The sequence below is a fragment of the Prionailurus bengalensis genome, chromosome A1 (assembly GCF_016509475.1).
Source record: "Prionailurus bengalensis isolate Pbe53 chromosome A1, Fcat_Pben_1.1_paternal_pri, whole genome shotgun sequence".
NCBI lineage: Eukaryota > Metazoa > Chordata > Mammalia > Carnivora > Felidae > Prionailurus > Prionailurus bengalensis.
In genome coordinates this window covers 232904165-232926187 of record NC_057343.1, presented here as the reverse complement: position 1 = coordinate 232926187, position 22023 = coordinate 232904165, and the positions used below count along the sequence as shown (strand labels likewise).

Below are 22023 nucleotides of genomic sequence, written 5' to 3'. Positions count from 1 at the left end.
GGGGGTGGAGGGGCTCAGTCGGTTAAGCGTCCAACTTCAGCTCAGGTCATGATCTCGCGGTTCATGAGTTCGAGCCCCTCATTGGGCTCTGTGCTGACAGCTCGGAGCCTGGAGCCTGTTTCAGATTCTGTGTCTCCCTCTCTCTCTGCCCCATCCCCACTTGCACTCTGTCTCTCTCTCTCTCTCTCTCTCTCTCTCTCTCTCTCTCTCTCTCAAAAATAAATAAACAGTAAAAAATTTTTAAAAAAGAAGAAAAGAAAAGAAAAGAAAAGAAAAGAAAAGAAAAGAAAAGAAAAGCAAACAGAGACAAACAAACCTAAACAGGAAAGGATTTTATCTCCAGTGAGTTTGCAACACAGCACTTTGAAGCCACATCCTTAAAGGTTTAATTTCAAGGACAGAAAAGTGCCATCTACAGTTATACTTCACTTGGTATTTTTATAGTTTGTAAAAATGTACACGTATCTTAAAGCCGTTCACTTTGTATTGTATGATCAAATAGTAAGTCACTAAGGTCATGATTGTGGTAGGTTGAGGAATGCCCTCCAAAAGGCAACCACAACTTAATCCCTGCAACCTGCTCAAATGGAAAAAATTACTTTGCAGAGGTGATCAAGCTAGGGATCTTGAGATGGGGAGATTAGCCTGTATTATCCGGGTGGGCCCTGAAGGCAATCACATGTGTCCTTGGAGGAGTGAGACAGAACGATGCCTTTAGTTTTGCTGAAATGTAAAATAAACTTTCTAGTTTTGAGCACTGACACGGCCTAAAGCCTCCGCTATACATATTTGTGACAACTGTAGCAAGAACAACAAGAAATATTGATTATAGTGCATTGAAACACAATGAATCCGTGACAATCCGTGAGTCCGGGGTAATACTTAAAAAGAGAGAGATCCAGAAAAATTCCTTATGTCACGACCTGCTGGAACTTTCTTTGAAAACTGGTGATTAAAATGAAAGAACTAAGCCTCTATCAAGCCTTTCCAGGAAAAAAACATGGTGTTTCAGAGAAATCAACGATCTGGTGGATGGAGAAAAAGGTCTGCTTCACAGAAGAGTGCCGGGTAACTGAGAGGGAACAAGGGAATAAGGAAATCAGCATGTCCGGCAACACTTTACAAAGCCAATGGCCCAGGAAAGGAGGTTCAAATGGTGTTAAAAAGTGTTGGGGGTATGGCTGGTTAAAGTGGCTGTTTCTGTACGGCCACAATAGCGCTGCACAGATCCTTCGTGAACGTCAAGAAGAAAAATCAATAATTGGATTGGAGGAATGAAGCTGTGGCCATCCTAGCCTAGTGGCCACGCTCACTAATGAGGTCATAAGGCACAGCGCCCCAGTGCAATGATGAGGCACATGACATCACCTGTGATGCTTTCTAGCCAAAAAAAAAAATGTGTGACTCAGATCCAGGAGTCCTAGGGCATCAACTCTCGTGACACCACAAGAGACAAACGCACCAAACCCAGACAGGGGGCATCTTCCAGGAAGGCTGGCCGGCCGGTCCACGAGTCTCGGCCACAAAAACAAAGAGGAAACTACACCCACACGGATGACACACAGATCTCGGTGAGTGGTCCTGGCTTTGAACAAACCTACCGAAATGGACATTTGAGGACAATTGAAGAGACCTGAGCGGAGGCTGTGGCTAAAATAAAATTAAAATGGATGGGCACGGAAAGGCGGCGATTACCAATTGCACACAGCCACCTTCCATCTTCGCTTGGACAATACGACCTTTCTCTAGGTTTAAAGAGCGCACACGGATATCCACCATGGACCACTTGTGCCTGCGTGTGCCCCCGCACACACACACACAAAACAAGCTACCCCGAGGCAGCTCATCTCAGAATGACAGGAATGCAGTGTTTTTATCTTCTTATTCTTGTTAATCTGAATTTCTTAACCTCCTAGAATGTTCATTTACTGCATGTGCAATAATACAAATTATATAAATAATATACATTATATGTAAATATGTATATATTTATGTATTTTATATATAATTTTGTACATAAAAATTTTATATTTTATGTATTTCTATATTTGAGACAGAGAGGGGGTGCAAGTCATTGAGGGGTAGAGAAAAAGAGGGGGGGGGAGAGAGAGAGAGAGAGAGAGAGAGAGAAGCGAGGCTCACCCGGGGCTCATGTTCACACGAAGCAGGGCTTGACCTCTCGAACTGTGAGATTATGACCTGAGCCGATGTTAGATGCTTAATGACTGAGCCAACCAGGAGCCCCGCAAAATTATATTCTAAATTAAAAAATAGAATCCATTTAGGATCTCCATATATAAAAGACCCTGACCAACCAACACAATTAAAACTGCTCAATAAGCACAAAAACGGTTTTTTAAATGTACTCACAAAATAGCAAAAAAGTTAAATTTCTCCAAAGGCAAAAAGAATGAGGAAGGAAAGCCAGAAACAAGGAGAAGGAGAAACAAATAATAAGAATAATACACATGGTACATATGAGCCCAGATATATGACAATAATGTAAATGGACTAAACGTTCCAGTTTAAAGGCAAAGATGGTCAAATTGGATGGAAATATCCAAATTTCATATAGCTTACAAAAGGCACATACACAATGAAATGACACAGGAAGGTTCAAAGAAAACAATGGGAGAAAAAACTAGGAGAAGACAGGTCAGGAAAATAGTAACAGAAGAAAGCTAGTATCACTGTTAGGTATTTTATAAATTAAGAAGATAATGGATTAGAGAGAGAATGATTCATAGAATGATTCATAGATCTATAGATACAGATACACACGCTCTCACACACCCACGAATTTACGTTATTAGATACATAAACCTTAAGGCAAAAAGCATTTCTAGATGTGGAGTTAAGATAACATTTTAATTTACCAGGAAGATACGGTAATTTGAAATGTGTACACAACTGAAAAAGTAGACAAAGTCAAAATGACAGAACTATGGAGAAAAATTCAAATCAACAATCATATGGAAAATTTGTACATACTCCTTTTAGCAATTAAGCCAAACAGGGCCACTGGCCTAATTAGGGCTATAATATAATTAAGGATATAACAGACTTGACCACTGTACTCAGTAAGATTTGCTGAGCGGACCTATAAAGGATACTGCACCCAGAAAACACAAATTCCTCTCAAGCACACATGAGAGATTTATAAAAATCAACCACATATCGGCTGTAAAGCTTGTGCAAGCTCGAACACGTTTTAAAGGAGTTGGATTGTACAGACCGTTCTGCAATTGTTTAGAAATCAGTAACAGAGGTCAGAAAAATATATTTTGTACAACCATCAAGTTCAGACTACAGCCAGTTTGGGGATAGCGAAAGAATATGCCTGACCAGATGAGCGGGCCACACAGAATCAATCCTCTTTAGGATTCTACCAGATGAGAATCAGTGAATGACCACCACGTGTCCAAGGAAAAGAAATAATGTTTGAATCTGGGCATAAGGGGTTAATTTAAACTTAATGTGATCTTTTCTTCTCTGGAATGTGGGAAATCATTTGTTCCTAAGCAATTCACAGTGTTTTCTGATTCAGCCCTCGTGATCTGCCGAGCCAAAATGTTCCTTCCCACGGTCCGGCAAGATAAAGTACGCGGGACAGCTGGATTTTAAAAACACCCTTGTGAGTTGGGTCTTTGTTATTAGCAAAGAAATTCACTAAATCTAGGTCTTCTTTCAAATTTTGTGTCCTCAAGATTGAGCTCTAAGTACGAGCACCAGAAAACACAAGTCGGGTACGTGGACCCCACATGTCAGGTGGCATGCAATCCACGCGAAAAAGAGGGAATCTGAAAGCCGGACTGTGGGCAGACTGACTGATAAAGGCTACAGAGCAGCTGTGTGGTAATTCTATGTTTGATGTGAGATGTAGTTCTCTCTGCTGTTACTTGGAAGATACTCCGGAGCTTAGAAAAGAGGAGTGTGAATCTAATTAACATTGATGGGAAAATTCCAGAATGCCGTCTGAATGCCAAAGTGCTCCCCGCCACCCTGTGGTCAGCAGATCCTTCGGGTTGTAACTAGAACCATGAGTCGTCATTCTAGACACAATTGGGGCTTTAGGTCTGTTTTTATTGATTTGTACAACACTATAGGAGAAATCGTGAACTCTAAGATCTCGTCTGTCTACCTGAAACAGTTGGGTCTTCCAGGGAAAACATAGATCAGAATTCCGGGCAAGTGTTAAATGACTTTATGGTATAATATTGCAGAAAAGGAAGACTCCCACCAAAGAAGGGGTGGCAGGATTATAGAAAAGGAATGGAAGGGGACAGTGGATTCCAAAGTGATTTCAGGTGTAGCCGTGTACATTGTTGGATAATTAAAACTCGGAAAAATCTTTTTTCCGGTCTGATCGGAGCTCCTTAGTTCACGGATGAGAGCTGAAGCAGCGCTAGCTTAGGGCCGTGCTTCCCAGCCCATTTCACCTCCTGGGACACGGAAAACGATTGTGCTTTTGGAAGGGGGCGGTGCTGGGAGAGCGGCTGTCCTCCTGACCCAGCCTACACCTGCCTCCAGCCCAGGCCCTGCCCCGCACACACCCGGGCCTGAGGAGACCCACATTGGGGCCAGGCGCCGAGCGGCTTGACCGGAGAGCCGCCAAAGGAACAGCTGTCTCGTGGACACCTCAAACTCAACATCCAAAGCCCAGTTTCTCATCCTCCTCCCAAGAACTGCTTCTCCCACAGATTCTCCATCTCAAATCGGTGCAACTCCGTCCTTGCCGTGGATCAAACCAGAAGTCTTGGACTGAAACTTGACTCGTCTCATTTTCTCCCACCCTGTGATAGACTGAATTGTGTCCCCACCAAAAACAAAACAAAAACAAAAACAAAAACAAAAACAAAACCATGTTCAGGTCCTAACCCCGAGCCCCTCAGAACGTGATCTTATTTAGAAACAGATCATAGATGGTTGCACATGTGATTAGTTCAGCTTGATGAGGTAGCAGAGGGGTGGGGTAGGTTCCCAATCCTACGTGACTGGTGTCCTCACTAATGGGGGAAATTTGGACCCAGACAGAAGGCCGTGTGAAGATGAAGGCAGAGGTCGGAGTGATGCTTTGGCCAAGGAGCACCACACGTCGATAAGAAACCACAAGAAGCTTGGAAGCAGGCGGGGAACGGATTCTCCTTGCACCAGAAGGAACCAAACCTGCTGATACTTTGATCTCGGACTTCCAGCCGCTGGAGCTGTGAGACAATACGTTCACGTCGTTTAAGCAATTCAGCGTTTGGCCCTTTGTTACGGCGGCCCTGGCGAATGATCCAGACGCCGCATTCAGTCCAGCAGCAGATCCTCTGGGTGCTACCGAGCAGTGTGCCCGTGTCCCCCACACACCCTGCTCCGGCCTACTCCCAGCCCCCACCACCCCTTGCCTGGCTTAGGGTAGCAGCCCCCTACCTGGTCTCCCTGTTCCACCCCAGCCCCCTTTTTCCCAGCGATCTATTCCCAGCACAGTAATCCATGGCTTCCCTTGAAGAATCAAGTGAAATCACATCGCTCCACGGCTGTCCCCGCCACACAGGGCGGTGTGTGGCCAGTAAGACCTCCCGTGGTCTGGGTCCCTGGCACCACTCTGACCGCACAGCCTTCCACTCTCACCGCTGGCCCCCCAGTCTTCTTTGGCTGTCCCCTGCACGCTCGCCACTCAGGATCTTGGCACCTTCAGCGTTCCCTCTACCTGGAATGTTCTTCCCCCGGTGTTCACATGGGGGGAGATTCGCCTCCCTCACCTCCCTCAGATCCTGGCTTCTCATGGAGGCTTTCCCTGACCTCCCCACCCAGGGCAGCGACTCTCCTCCCCAGCTGGCACCTACCCCCTGCCCTCTCCATGGCACGCGCCCCCTCGGACATCTGCACATGCTGAGTCTTGTTTGCTGTGTCATCCTCGACACCAAGCGGTGGCAGCCGCGGACGCGGAGGACTCTATCCGCTCCGCTCACTGTTTACGACAGGGCTTGGAACGTGGCCATCTCCCAACTAGATTTACTGAATGACTGAAGGAATAAACGCATCCCAACACCCATGACCTCCTCTCAGACGGGATGAAACCACTCTCCATCTGCCCCCTGATACTGATCCTGGTGAGTGGGGGCCGCCTGGGAAACGGGGTGCCCAGATCTTGGCCAGGGAAGAGACTATTGTCTGGACGACCCTAATCTGCTAAAGACCAGGAAAGGGTGGTTTTAACAGGAACCAGTGAAGAAGTTGATTAAGATGACCAAATAAGAAGAAAGAGGAGAAAGGAATCCTCTGCGAAACTATCCGTGGTACAGAAGGAGAACAATCAAATCTGAGAAGAATACTTGTGTACAAAAGGAAAGTTTGCACAGTGTGGGGCTCAGGGACACCAGGCCCATACAACATATTTTGGAATCAGCATTTAAAAAAAAAAAAAAAGGAGCTATGATGGGGCGCCTGGCTGGCTCAGTCGGTGAAGGGTCCGACTCTTGATTTTGGCTCAGGTCATGATCTCACTGTTCGTGGGTTTGAGCCCCGCATCACGCTCTGTGCTGACAGTGCAGAGCCTGCTTGGGATTCTCTCTCTCCCTCTCTCTGCCCCTCCCCCACCTGCACACACGCATGTCCTCTCTCAAAGTAAATAAACTTAAAAAAAAAAAAGAACTATGGCAACATTGTTGTCACTTCCAAAAGAAGTACTGGTGTCTTTATCATTTGTATTACTCTTTCACCGTATTGAGGGGCGAGAACGAACAAGAAGACTTGGAAATACGTTCACGGGCAATACAAAAAAGAAACAGCAAAAAGCCAGTAAACATATGAAAAAAATGGGCGTAACCTCACAAGTCATCAAGGAAACACACATTAGAACAATAACAAAACAATTTTCCTGTACACTGGGTGGGATTACTTAAATAATATACGATGGATTTCAAAATAAGCATGGTGGGAACAGAAAATCCACATAACCTGTCAAAGGAAAATCTGGCATTATATATCAAAAGGTTTTTAAAACTCCTATTCTATTATTCAGTGACAATGTTTATACTTTACTCCAGTTTGCCCACAAGGCTTTTTGTACATAAAAGATCACCGCTCCTGGTAGGTACCCGAGCTGGGACTGGAACTCAGGCTTGTCAGCTCCAAAGCTCAGGGACCTGCCAGGTTCCCTACCTCCCACAAGCAGGACAGTGGATCTGCAGAACTAGAAAAAGAGCCTCGACGTGCAGCACTTTCCATCCATCGGCAGATGGGACGGAAAACGTTCCCACCGTAAGTGCTGAAAGCCACGCTTTTACCTGCAAAACACCTGATGCCGGATAATTCCCAGCCAAGTGAGACAGTACACGGAGCCTTCAAAACCCAAGCCCAGACACCTTCCGACTCTGGAACACATTACCAATTCACATCACAGTGATGTACTTAGGAAGGTTATCTTAACAAGAAATTTCCTGACACTCGCATGAATAAATGCATGTACACAGCTGAATAGATTTAAGGATGCCTGCGCTAGAACTCTTTGCTAAAAAGAGCTTTAACTCGAGATACAAAACACACCAATTACTTTGCAGGCTCAAGCTTAAGCAATTTAGCATTATTTTGAAAGCCCTTGCCCTAAGAGCAAACAAAAAAACCAAGCAGGGCTTGGCCCGGGTCTCAGCCTCCGCCTCCAGTCAGCCCCCTGCCGTGGGATTTTACAAGGTTAGTTGCAAACGTGGACAAGACAAGTCCGGTCGGAGCTGTTCTCGCAGAATTAATACGTTTCGAAGTCGAGAGCCTGGCAAGGAGCAGTGCTAATCAAGCAAGTGACAGTATTAATCTCCCTTGGCTCGGCTCAGAATAGGATATGCCACAGGTGACCCCGAGTCCTTCCCTCCCCTTCTCAAGCCATTAGCCGAACATCGTATTTCTTTCTGCTGCCAGCAACGGCACGACCGACAGCACAATTCAAACAGGGGGAGAGAACACACGTGACGAGAACAGCTTATTAACTCTGTCTGGGAATTTCTGTGCTCACCTGTGGCCGGTTTTAAGGTATTCTCTTCATTTAGCAAAAGTAATGAGAAGATAGCCCTCAACCAATTACCCAGCGTGCGTTTCAGGAGGACCGGCTAAGAACATTAGGATTGAAATTTAAATTGTGTGCTCGGGCCACAGAAGAGAGGCTTAAGCCAAGGGAACTTTCAGGAAGGTGATTTAAATACGAATGAGTCCTCAGGAAAACAGAGGCGTGGCTGTTCAGTTGAGTGTGTCAAGCAGGACGAGGTGGCGCGAATGAGCTAGAACAGACAAGGTACCCGACCTCCGGAACCGGGGCCAAGCTCTGCCCTGAAGGAACGGTTGAAAGAACAAACCCGATATGCATGTAGGAGTCGTGCTCCAAAAACTAGGGTTCTGGAGCGAGCCTGGCAAACAATTCCAAGGTCTGTAATCACTTACAAGAATGGAGTAATGGCCCTCAACTCTAATTTCCACCCCGGAGAGCTCCAAGTACCCCTTAATTTAAAGGCCAAAAGCCTGGGGCACCTGAGCAGCTCGATCGGGTAAGCATCCTACTTGAGCTCAGGTCGTGATCTCACGGATTGTAAGTTCGAGCCCCGCATCAGACTCTGCACTGACAACGCAGAGCCTGCTTGGGATTCTCTCTCTCTGCCCCTCCCCCACTTGTTCTCTCTCTCTCTCTCAATAAATAAATAAACTTTAAAAAAATAAAGATCTAAAGCCTGGCAAACATGTCCATGTGTCCTCCTATCCAGGTCTGAAAGAATCTTTTACAGTTCTTCTCTCCACATTTGTAAGAATCCAGAGTCATTTCCTTGATTATCTGACAGAGAACAGGGGTGGAGGTACCTCACATCAGCTTCACCTCCTTCGCCAGATTCCAGCTCTCATCAAGCACAGAGCCTGAATCTTGACTGCTTATTTTCCAGACCTGAAATGCATCTTTATTCCTCTTCTCCTTCCCAGAGCCCACACTCTTCAGGACGACCCAGCCTCCTCTCCTTCTGAATTGCAGATTCTAACAGAAGTCTCTGGATCTATATTCCCTTGGGAGAAGGAAGTTAGGGAGGAAACTACCTTGAAAGTACTTTCCCACACTCCTCCACTGGGCGTAACTCAATCAAGCCAGTGGCCACCTGGCCCAAGGACATCCAATCGGCAGGCCGACAAGTGACCTGAAACAGAATCTCGGCAGCAGGGGACGTGGGGAAGGTGTGTAGTTCAAAAAAAGGGCAGTGAGATACCATCTAGAGATGGAAATGGATAACGAAAAAATAACACCTGCTGTTTTCACAATACAGACTATAGAATGTGATGTTTGCCAGGATTCCCTGGGCTCGGGGGATGCACAGGAACTAGTGATGTGAAATTTCTAAGGTTGAATATTGAATAACCCCCCAAAAGGCAGTGAGAAGGGCCCGATGAGTATAAGAAAGCGGGAAGGACTGGCGTGCTTACTGTCATGGTGACCGGTGGCCTTTCCTACGCTCCTGTGGATGCATATCCTACAAGAAAACCCTCAATACTTAAAGCAGCACAAGGGAGTCACTCCTCTTAAAACCAGAGTCTGTGGGGCACCTGGGTGGCTCAGTTGGTTAAGCGGCCAACTCTTGATTTCAGCTCAGGTCATGATCTCTCCATTGGTGGGTTCGAGCCCCGTGTCAGGCACTGCTTGGGATTCTCTGTCTCCCCACCCCCCCCCCCCCACCGCTCTCTGCCCCTCCCCTGTTTGCACTCTCTCAAAAATAAATGAATAAACATTGAAAAAGAAAAAAAGAAATATAAGGACTGCAGAAGACATCTTTACTCTATCTCCTGAATTTCTTCGAAGGAATCTATTAAGAAACATGAAACTAACATTCCAACAAGAAGGAAAACGAAAAGCCGGAGCTGGATGTCAGCAATTCCTCATTTCTCACTGACGCTCAAGCCATGTGTCCTGAGGCCCCCGCCTTGAGGTTTCTTCACCCAACAACTGCCCAGAGGTGACAGCACCCGTGAAATGGGAGAAGAGTGAAGGGCCATGGCAACGGAGACAAAGTGCTCAAATAACAAAAACAACATGATTTTCCTCCTAGTAATCATTACTCATAGAAGGATTGAGTACGTAGAAATTCAGATGCGGAAATTAAGCAAAACGCCTCGCGAGGGGGCAACTGTGAGGAACAGGCACATCACGTGTACATCGGTCATCCAAGGGACGCAGGCAGTTAAAACCCAAGCACACTGTCCACCAACGTTCTGTGGCTCTAGTTCTGCTGAGAAACGTGCTTTTCACAATATGCCTCAAACCTGTCTGCGGGAATTACCTGGGAAGCAGAAAGGTGGCATTTTAAATTTTAGTGACACGTTAATGAACAAGGTAATACTCTTGACAGATAGAGAGAAATGTTCCCCATATCACGCTAAGCACGAGCTCCTCAGATCAAAATACAAGCCGTGTAACTGGCCTTGGCAGGCCCACCGTGCACAGAGCCGCACTTCGGATGCCGCACAGCCGCTGACGTATTTACTGCTCGCACTGTCCTTGGCAGACGTTTGGCAGATATCTTGTCTCAGAAGATTCAGGCCTTTGTCTTGGGGTCGAGGGTTAATAGGATCCCTTAACTGCAGGATCAGTTATAATAAGGTCCTACCTTTTCAAAAGCAGTGTCTTCTTCAAGCTTAGTCGTTGATCTTCTAGTTTGCAGTGGTACCATTTCCAAGTTCAACGATTCAGAGTTCAAAGCTAGAACACGAAGGGAAGTAGGCTTCCATGCAGCAGGATATTTTGTGGTTATGAACACGTCCCCAGACACGTTCTGTGGCATCTTTGGCCAATCGCCAGGGCCACTGAGAGGAGAGGTGGGTGCCAGAGGTGGGTGCCCCCGCCCCTGCAGGCTTCTCGCGGTGGCCAGGCGTCCTGCAGGCAGCTTGAGCAGTAACTAGCTCAGGGTCACTGTGAGGGGTTGAACTGCATCCCTCAAAAATTCATGTGTTGAGATCCTAGCCCCCAGAGCCACCGAAAGTGACTTGATTTGGAAACAGGATCATTACAGATGTAAATACTTAAGATGAAGCCACTTGGGGTGAGCCCTAATCCAATATGACTGGTGTCCTCATAAAAGGGTGAAACTTGGGGGCGTCTGCGTGGCTCAGTCAGTTAGGCGTCCGACTTTGGCTCAGGTCATGATCTCACAGTTCATGGGTTCAAGCCCCACATGAGGCTCTGTGCTGACAGCTCAGAGCCTGATTCAGATTCTATTGTCTCCCTCTCTCTCTGCCCCTTTCCTGCTCATCTGCTTGCTCTCTCTCGCTCTCTCTCTCTCTCTCTGTCTCTCTCATAAATAAATAAATACATAAATAAATAAATAAATAAATAAATAAGGGGAGTGGATTTGGACACATAGACAAGCACACAGGGAGAAACTCATGTGAAAATAAAGACACAGAGGAAGACAGATACTGCATGGACTCACTTATATGTGGAATCTAAAATATATATATTATATATTTTATATATATAAAACTAATATTGTAACAAATCTAAAATATACATATTTATATATATATAATGTGATACATTTTATATATAAAATAATATATAACTAATCTAAAAATGTATATTATATATAATATATATAAATAGGGGCACCTGAGTGGCTCACTGGGTGAAGTGGCTGACTTCTGCTCAGGTCACAATCTCACAGTTCATGGGTTCAAGACCCGGGTTGGGCTCTGTGCTGACAGCTCAGAGCCTGGAGCCTGCTTTGGATTCTGTCTCCCTCTCTCTCTGCCCCTCCCCTGCTTGTGCTCTGTCTCCATCTCAAAAATAAATAAACATTAAAAAATTTTCAAAATGAAAAAATTATATATATATATATTATACATATACATATATATACATATACATATACATACATATACATATATGTATATACGTATATATATTATATACATGTGATCGCCAGGGGCTAGGAGGACCGGGAAGCAGGGAGAGGTTGGTCAAAAGGTACAAACCTTCCTCCATAAGATGAAGCAGGTCTGAGGATCTCCTGTGGATATAACACTGTACTGTGCAATCTGCTAGGACAGAATTTAAACGTTCTCACACACAAAAGATAAATATGTGAGGTGATGCTGTGCTAAGTAAGTAACTCAATGGGGAGATTCTTTCACAATGTATATGTGTATCCAGTCATCACATTGCAGGCTTTAGGTATCTTACAATTTTATTTGTTAATTGTATTTCGAGAAAAACGGGGGGAACAAGGAGGGCAGAGGAGGGGTGACGTTTCCACAAGGTGGGCAGACCACCAGAAGCTGGCAGAGGGCAATTCTCCCCCACAGCTTTGGAAGAGCCAGCCGTGTTGACCCCTCGACCTCCACCTTCTGGCCTCCTGATCCACGAGGATATGCATTTCTTCTGTTGAAGCCACCCAGTTTTGTGGGCTTTGTTACCGCAGCAGGAGGAAACTGACACAAACGTTACCTCAACTCCCGGTTACCAGCCACATCGCCGCCGATGCAAACCCTTGATCTGGGGTGAAAATTGAGAAAATTGCCGGCACATTCTTCTTTGGTCTACTCTGTCAAGCCATCAGTTCTTCTTATATTCAGAAACTGCTCATTTCATATTCTAAAACATTAACTTACATTTCAGCTAAGGTGCTGTGGTCACTGGAATGTCAAAAAGCAAGTGGTTCTGGACGAAGACATTTTCTTGCCTAAGGTCATTGGTTTGTAACACATTCTAATTGAGCAGTCAAAAGAAGGAGGACAGAGAAGAGGAAGCAAGAGAAAATGTAAGGAAATTCTATACAGCTGCCCTTTTCACCCAAAGGACCCCTATTAAACTGGAAAATTGAGTGGCCACCGGTTAATGGTTCCTCTAAAATCCAAGATGGTGGTCCCGAAAGCGTTCCCCCCACCCAGCAGCATCGGCAGCAAATTCTCAGACCTATTAAATCAGAAGGGGCGGGGCCCAGTTCCTGTGACAGAACAAGTCTTCCAGGTTTTCTGGAGCCTGCTGAGGAATGAGAACCACTCTTACACTCAAAGCCAGGAGGCAACTTGGTTCCGATCGCAGATTCGGTTGAAATTCCCAAGAACAGCGTGTTGGGAAGGATTCCGGAGCAGATGCTGAGCTTTGATGTTAAAATGAAACATCTCTTTCTTGGGCAAGAAAGAGAAGGGGACGGGACAAGCCACTTGGCAGCCATTCCTTGAGTCTCACCAGGAGCCCTAAGCCACCACCACCACATCCTTCTTCATATCAGTTGTTCCAAATAAAAAATGTCCCTAACCATAACCATAGCCAAACCATAAGAGACTCTTAAAACCTGAGAATAAACTGAGGGTTGATGGTGGGGGGGGGGGTGGGAGTGGGGAGAGAGGGAGGGTGGGTGACGGGCACGGAGGAGGGCACCTGTTGGGATGAACACTGGGTGTCGTATGGAAACCAATTTGACAATAAATTTCATATTAAAAAAAAAGAAATGAAATAAGATAAAATAAAATGTCCCAAGTTTCTGAAGTGACTTGGACACTACGTATACTGACATAAAAATGAAAAGAAGAAATAAATAAAAAGCTTGCTTTCAGTTCTGAGAAAAACTGAAAGAACTTGATAGCAGTGCTCTTCCGTCTACTAAAAATTTATTTTCCCCTTTTCCCTCCATACTTTACTTCTCTTTCAGGATGGCATTATTTTGGTGATGGGAGAAGACAAATGGAGTTGTACTTCACCCAATCCAGGAAAACAACGTACAAAATCTGAACTCATAAGATCATTGAATTTGAAAGTCACTATTTTCACTGCATTTACACAATAACACATATTCTTTGGTTTTTAAAAGGATTTACAGGGGTGCCTGGGTGGCTCGGTCGGTTAGGCGACCGACTTTGGCTCAGGTCGTGATCTCACCATCTGTGGGTTTGAGCCCCACGTCGGGCTCTGTGCTGACAGCTCAGAGCCTGGAGCCTACTTCAGATTCTGTGTCTCCCCCTCTCTCTATCCCTCCCCTGTTCACGCTCTGTGTCTCTCTCCCAATAATAAACCTTAAAAAAATTTTTTTTAAGGATTTACAAAAGAGTTCTTTATAAGATTGTATTTTATATCTGATTTTATTTATTTTAAATTTTTTTAATGTTTATTTATTTTTGAGAGACAGAGCTCCAGCTGGAGAGGGGCAGAGAGAGAGGGAGACACAGAATCCAAAGCAGGCTCCAGGCTCTGAGCTGTCAGCACAGACCCTGACACAGGGCTCAAACCCACGAACTGTGAGATCATGACCTGAGCCGAAGTCAGATGCTTAACCGACGGAGCCACTCTGGTGCCCCACTGATTTGATTTACTTTAAAAATCACCTACTGCTTCCTGTTACCTTCAAACCTGAACTCCCGGGACCAGCGACTACACCCTGACTACAGGGACTATAGCCAGGAACTACTGGCCCACCAGCCAACCTTCTACTTCCCTGCCCACAACCAGCTCCTCCCCAATGTCAGGCAGGGTCGCTCATCCCTCTGTCGTCTCTTACCGTGCTTTTCTTCATCCTTCCCAATACTGAGCACTCCCCACACCCAGGTAACATCTTCCCTTCCTTTGTACCCCTGCTCTGACCCTTTGCCTCCCCACAGCCCTCCCTGTCCAACCCAGACTGGAGTGTCTCTTCTCCGAATCTCCAGTGCCTTCCCACGTCCGCCCTCACTTGCCCTAAAGTCGCGCACTTGGTCCCATGGGGCTTGCATATTTCATCCTTGCTCACTGTCCATCCCAGGGGAGCCATTTCCATCAAATCTCCCACTGCAGCAATGCAATGAGTCAACAGGTTCACGGCATGAAGAGATTCCTTGCCGGGAGAGTGTGGCCAGTTCCTTCCTCTCCCGGGAGCACTGCACGCACACTACAGGCTCCAACTGGAATGACTAAATTTCTTACCTGTGAAGGGTCATTTCCAGCCTCAGGGAAGCACTGAGAATGATCTGGGTACCCCCAAAGAATCTACTTAACATCCATAGATCGAGAAACTAGGAAATCTGGATTCTGTCACTCAGCAGCCCCTGATGAAGCATGTGGCCTGGAGCATTGTGTCTCTGGCCTCCTCCTGGGCCATAGGGTCTCCATCACCATTCTTAGGCATAATTCACATGAGGATCCACTAAAACGGGTTAAAGCATCAGCCAACCTCAGCACCATCTGAACAGCATTATTAATCTTTTGCCCTGTCCTCCTAAGATATTCCTCTGATCCTTATACTTTCTAGTACAAATGACAGGAGGCATCTTTATCTTATTTATAGCTCTAAATAAATTGGTATGAGCATCCACCAAACATATTTATTTTATTTCCCAAGAAATATACCCCCAGAAAATGTCAAGGAAATGATCTTTGAAAAATGCACATCCGAATGCAATATAAAATATTTAAGGGAATGACTGTGCTCTTGGTTTCCATTTTCTGTTAGATTATTCTACAGGCTCTTGTAAAAGTCAAGTCAGTGCTTTTAAAGGCGGAAAATGGCCACGAGTTAGGAAAAGGCTTCAAAGCCCCGGGGTTCTCCTTGATTTCGCTTTTACTTTCAGCATTTTGCCTTGAATGAACGACCTCAAATAACTGAGATATTCACAAATTGATGGACAGTACTTAGCAAAGTAAAACTCGGATAAAGGTGGTAAGAACCAAGCCACTCACCGATGGCTTGAAAATTCACAGCCGCACTCGGTGCTTCCTGACAAGGTGTCTACCACTTCCAGTGCATTCTTCCCCTCCATCCGCCTTCCTAAAACCCTCTGCGGCAAATCACGTGGTCGACAAAAAGAATTCCAGAGAAGATTATTACTTAAATCTCACCATAAGTCCATTCAAATGAGTTGGCCGGGGAGCAAATACTCACCTAGGTTAACTCACTTAACCCTCCAACAACCCTGTGAGGCAAGTACCGTCTTATCCCTCTTCTGGGATCCAGGAACTGAAGCACAGACAAGTCAAATCAGTTGCTCAACACAGCGATGGAGTAGCCAAGCCAGAGTCTGACCTGCCTGGCCCCAGAGCCCGGGTGCTCAGCCACCATTACACAGTGCCCCAAAACCAAAGCCGTCACCCCACAGGCGCTCATACTGGTTTCATAAATGATGAGACGGATGAAAATTTTCAAGTAACTGAAGTTCATCAAAGTTATCTGTAAACCTCACTGGTAGAGAATAGAAAGGTGAGGCTCATAACAAATGAGGACTTCCTCAGGATCCAGGGAGAGTGACCCAGGGAGGATGAGAGCCCCCAAGGGGACATGCCAAGACCAAGTCCCACGGTCCAGGCAGTGAAGGGAGCCCTGAAGGAGGCTCCCAGTGATCAGGGTAGCACCCTGTTCACAGCTCCTAGATGGCCAGTGTGGGGTAGGGCTCATCGAGGGGGGCACAGCCAGAGGACAGGCTTGGACCACAGTTTTGGGCAGTTGTGAGATGACCTAAATCCAACCCTCATCTACCCTCCTGGACAGTCCCCGTCTGGAGACCTATGAAACTGAGGCTTCTACATCAAGACATTCCGCACCGACCTCTTATCATTGGGACCAAAAGTGTGTAATGAGGTCCAGCCGTCACCAGAGCGAGGACACTCCCAGCCAGCTCCTGAGGTCTGCTATGCTGGCCACGGCTTTCTCTGGCTGGACTGCCATTTGCTTTGGATCTGATCCAGTGGGTAGCAGAGATGTTCTGAGGTCACACACTGGGGTGAATACCTCTGCACCTACTAGCTACTGAGTTTGAGAAAGTTTAGAACTTCACGGAGCCTCGGCTCCCTTATCTGAAAGATGGTGCTAATGAGACAGACAACCCCAATGGGTTATCATGAGGATTACGTAGGTAATGAACGTAAGACACAGGGGGCAGTGAAGTGCCCCCACATCAGCTGCTGCTCTCTGACTGTCACCTATAATGGCACAGGCTCCCTCACCCGATGTCATCTGTTGTCCACCTCTGTGTCAGAAGTTCACTTTTAAACACTCCAGATCTACCATGTGATGCGAAGTGAGCTGTCAGCACCCTTGTCAAAGGAGCAGAGCTCAGGGCAGACTGTGGTGTGCTATGCAGGGAGCCCAGACACCGGGGTGGTGACTGCAGAAACTTCTGTTGTCATCAAATAAGGCCTATGGAATACCAAAACTGGTGCCTGTAAGTGCAGTTAGTGACCTATTAATTATCATGGTGGCTGCTAGACAGGAGCTCCCAATAGTGACATTAAAGGTATTTAAGATGCACGGATTGGCTAAAACATCCCCACCCCTTCAGGAAGAGGGTGCAAAAACGCATCGATGCCTGAACCCCTTCCCTTGGGGATGATGTGTGACAACAGCCCTAAACCATCCCCCATCGTCGGGCCCTGGACTTGGGAGGATTATCTTTGTCTGATGCTGGTGACAGCATTTGCCTCCACAGCCTTGGCATTTGCCTCAAGACTCCTTCTGCCCAGCAGGAGTCAGAACCCCTAAGGGGCAGGAGCTAGGACTTCATTAAGCTCATAGAACAGGTTAATGAACACGTTGGGGCCTGCTGGCAAATTAAGACTGTTTCAATAAACGCCTTGTGTGTGGCTGAAGCCGGTCTGAGGCTTTTTGAGGAGCAAAAAGTCAAGGCTCTCACCTGCCTCCGACTTCTTTAGCTGCTACCCAAATCGACCAAGAAGAACCCAAGAGATGCACATAACCAAACTGGCTTCAGTCCACTGGGGCTGTGCCTGTGCCTGTAAGCTTCATGGGGGAACGATAAAGGGCAAGTGTCCTCGGCTCTGGAGAAGCCACTCGAGCTGACAGCTACCGCCACCCCCATGGAGTCACCAGGAGAAACCCACCGAAGCCAGGAGGTCATGTTCAACGTCGTGCCACAGGGAGATGAACTGAACAAGAAAACAATTTCAACAAGGAACTCCTTCTCCCTGGGTGACCCTGCGCATTAAGCAGCCAACCTCAAGTAAGGGGCGAGGCGTGGACACCGCTCTCTGTGCCACAGGATGGGGCTTGTTCAAGTTGCCAAGAATAGGGGCGCCTGGGTGACTCAGTCAGTTAAGCGCCTGACTTTGGCTCAGGTCATCATCTCATGGTTCGTGGACTCAAGCCCCGCGTCAGGCTCTGTGCTGACAGCTCAGAGCTTGGAGCCTGCTTTGGATTTTGTGTCTCTGTCTCTCTCTGCCCCTCCGTTGCTCGCACTCTGTCTCTCTCTAAAATAAATAAACATTAAAAAAAATTAAATAAAAAAAATAAAGTTGTCTCACTTCAAGAGATATCAGGTGAAATTTAGAAGAAACGGGGGGGGGGGGCGGGGGGACGGATAAAAACCGATCACCATGCTTGGAAACACGTGGTAATTCAGGGTAAAAATAGGTACAACGCGCGTAAATACAGGGTGATCGCTCGTGTGACCAACAGGGATATCGTTTGCCAGATGGCTTACGCCCATGCAGAAGGAGGCATGCTAGTCTGTGCAGCTCATGCTCATGAACTCCCAAAGTACGGTGTGAAGGCTGGCCTGACAGGTTATACTGCAGCATACTGTGTCCACCTGCCGCTGGCCGGCAGGCTTCTCACTAGGTTTGGCACGGATAAGACCTATGAAGGCCAAGTGGAGGGGACTGGAGATGAATACAACGTGAATGGCACTGATGGTCAAGCTGGTCCCTTCACCTGCTATTGGGACGTAGGGCTTGCCAGAACTGCCCCTGCAGATAAAGTTCTGGAGCTGTGGGTGGAGGCCTGTTGGTCCCTCACGGCACCAAACGATTCCCCCCCCCTCGTCACAACTGGAAAAGCGAGGGGTTCAATGTAGAAGGACATCGGAAGCACGCCACGGGTCAGAACGCTGCAGGCTCTGCGTGTGGCCTCATGGAAGAAGACGCAGCTGCTTCCAGAAACAAGTCCTCCAGTGCACAAAGAACCGTGGGCTCCAGACACGGCGGGGGAGACGCACGAGACAGCTCGCACCGCTGTACAAGAGAAGGCTATGAGAAGAAGCCCAAGAAAGAGGTTAAAAAGATGAGGTGGAGCCATCCCAAAATACCTCCTGCCCCGAAGAACGATCGGGTAATTCAGAAGTACCCAGGCTTCCTTACACCTCCGAGTAGGCTGCTAAGAGCTGATAAACCAAGCCGCAATTCCCTATGAAGATTTTTCAGATACAGACAATAATAAACTCATTCATCAAGCTGAGAGAGAGAGAGAGAGAGAGAGAGAGAGAAGCTGTTTTCCTCTCCCCCCAAGATGAGCATAGTCCAAACTCCCCATCAGAAGCAAAAGGACTCTCAGAATTCTGGGTCCCTAAACTGGGGAAGCAGAAGAGCAAGCAGTCATCAAAATCCAGCCTCGGGACTTCCTGCTCCTTAAGGGGGTTTGCCGAAGCCAAGTTCCCTGGGCAGCCCCTTGGTATCCAAGAATTGCCCTTAGGCTCTATCCCGACCCGCGTTCATTATACTGGGAAGTGTGTAGATGAAGCACAGCATTTCACGGAAAAGGTGAGTGGCACAGGAAGGGTCCCGGACAGTCAGCCAGTGCGTGTCGCCCCCGAAGAACGTCGACCGAGAAAACAGCGCACTGTCTGCCAGAACCTCAAGTTTGGGAGCTCACGGGAGACACACACTGGTTTTCCGCTCAGCGTCTACACAGCTCCCAGCATCGCCCCCCGGGCTCCGACCAGTCAACAGGCTCCGAAGCCCGCGCCACGGAAGACACAAGTGAGGACGTCGCGGACACACGTGCAGATGTACAAATCCCAGATCCTGACCGGGGGTAGAGAGCTGAATACGGGTATCAGTCAATCCCGGGGAACACGTACATTCAGGTCACTCTGGAAAAGACCTTCGAGGAGAAGGGGTCAGCTGCAGCCCAGCGATACCACACAAGGAAACCCAGACTCTCTGGCGTGGGCTCACATCATAAAGGTTTTCTTGCTCAAGGGGGTCAGAGCTGCTCCACCATCGTGGGGCTACGTATGCCATCCAGAGTGTGTCCGGCAAGGTGGCCACAGCCAGGGAAGAGAGGACACGTGGGATAGTTTAATTGCTTCTCCCCACCCCTCCTGCCAGCGCCGCGGCCCGGTCTCCCTGCAGGGAAGTCGGGGTAAGTGGGGGGCAGCCTCTGCTCCGGGAGGTAAGCCCTCTGTATGTGCTGTGTGTACGGGACTGGTCACGAAGCCTGGGTCCCCATCCTCCTCTCTGCTCCCCACTTACACACCTGAATTCCCACAGAGGTGCCCGCTGGGGAGGATGATAGACATTCTGGAATTCACGATACTTCTTCTGGACTCTGCATGATGCCCGGAAGGGATGAAATGTTGTTTTGGCATCAATGCCACTTCAAGGCACTGGCATGTGATAGAAGCAATTCTAAAAATCCCCAAATCGTTCCTGACCAAGGCCAGGGTCCAGGAGATACAGACGGGGAAGGAAATCCACAACCAGGTAGAAGGAGAACAGAAAATGAATATGAGCAAAGGACAAAAGAACAATGCACATGAGCCTAAGTCCGGGTCAAGACAGTTAATGACCTGCTAGCCCCATGGGGGTCACAGCCGCCAGAGGCTGTGTGAGTGCAGGGCTGGGGGGTGAGCGGGTTGAAGAAGCAACCCAAGGGGCTGGAGGAACAGGGGAGGCGGGGATACCTGAGCAGAGGCCCTGAGCATCACCAAGAGGATGGAATGCAGGGAGAGGAGGGCATCACTCGTGCCTCCACTGGAATCCAAGGACCTCAAATCATTGAGGTTCGGTTCTAGGACCTCAAATCCAAGGACCTCAAATCACTGAGTTCGGTTCTAACTTCTCTGACCCCCCACACACCAAACGCTGCCACACAGCCCCACACAGCCCCACCCTCGTGCCTGCCCACACCTCCCTGCCTGAACTGGCCCCCAGTGTTTCCCCAAAAGGGAAGAAAGAATCTGTCAGAACCCTTCCTCTGTGCTGGTCATTCCTGGTCCAATGCTGGTCCCGTTCTGGTGTCAGCCACCCCGGCACACGAGCGGGGTTTGTCTTTTTATTTCTTTAATTGCCTAGAGTATGAGTCTTCACCTTGATCTTTCATCGGAGTTCTTTCTCTCCATCTGCGATCCTGAATTTCTCTTAAACCACCTCAAGAAAGTGGCCTGCCATCCCGCTCTGCCCGCCTAACTTCAGATATCGGATAAAACCTTGATTCTCAGCACGAGAACATTTATCCCAACAGGTCGCTTTTTGAAAAAGGTTAAAGCAGTTGAAGGAAGCCTTTTCCCTGATATCAAAGCCACAGACTTAGGTGATTTTTTTAGGCCAAAAGAAACCCACCATAAAAAAAAGAAAAAAGAAAAAATCGGCATTCCCTAAAAAGAAAGCAGCCCTGCTTCTTTTTCTTAGCCCAGAAAATTACTAGTTCACAAGGTGAATCTCCCCGTGAATAAACGCAATACGGATGGGGAAATAAATCATTTGACTGTCTACATTTTTTTCTTTGTGACAGTCATCTTGTTGAAAGAGGCCTTTTTTTTTTTTTTTTGTGCTAATGGAAGTGTCTTGCTAGGTGAGACTTACACACTATCTAAAATGTATAGAAAGTTTTATCTTTTCAACGCATTTTATTCCCTCTCGCTAATAATTTTCTGCAGAAGTGCCCCAAATTAGGTTACAGGTATAAACATCTGCACGTCAGAGGTGTGGGGGAGGTGTGAAAACCCTCACCGAGGTCACCTTCGAGTGACCTTGACAGCGGCTTCTACTCGGCTTCAGGCACGATCCCAAACGACTCGATGAACCATCATCCCTCCAGGCGTGGGTCACCCCTTAACAACGACATGTCCCAGATTTTCCTCTTTCTTCCCGCCCAGACTGAATGTCCCAGCAAGCTGTCCTACCTCTTTATTTGGGAGATATGCCCACCAGAGCTACAGCCGGGTGGGCTATCAATCAGAAAGCTTTCATCCATCCCACGGTCATTCTGGCCGGTGGGTGAGCACCCGTGCTGTGGCGGTTGTTGAACATCGTGAACTCACCCCTGGCAGCAAGAGTCGGCCGTGGGAGAGCACAGAGCATTCCTTTCTCCGCCCCCAGAT

General features: G+C 47.4%; 1 protein-coding gene across 1 annotated transcript; it reads left to right on the top strand.

The window, feature by feature from the left end:
* Positions 1-6059: 6059 nt before the first annotated feature.
* Positions 6060-19112, top strand: LOC122480180 (60S ribosomal protein L5-like). Its single transcript, XM_043574247.1, is given in 3 exon segments — positions 6060-6098; positions 18253-18682; positions 18685-19112. Coding segments are annotated over 3 exon segments (897 nt in total).
* Positions 19113-22023: the final 2911 nt, after the last annotated feature.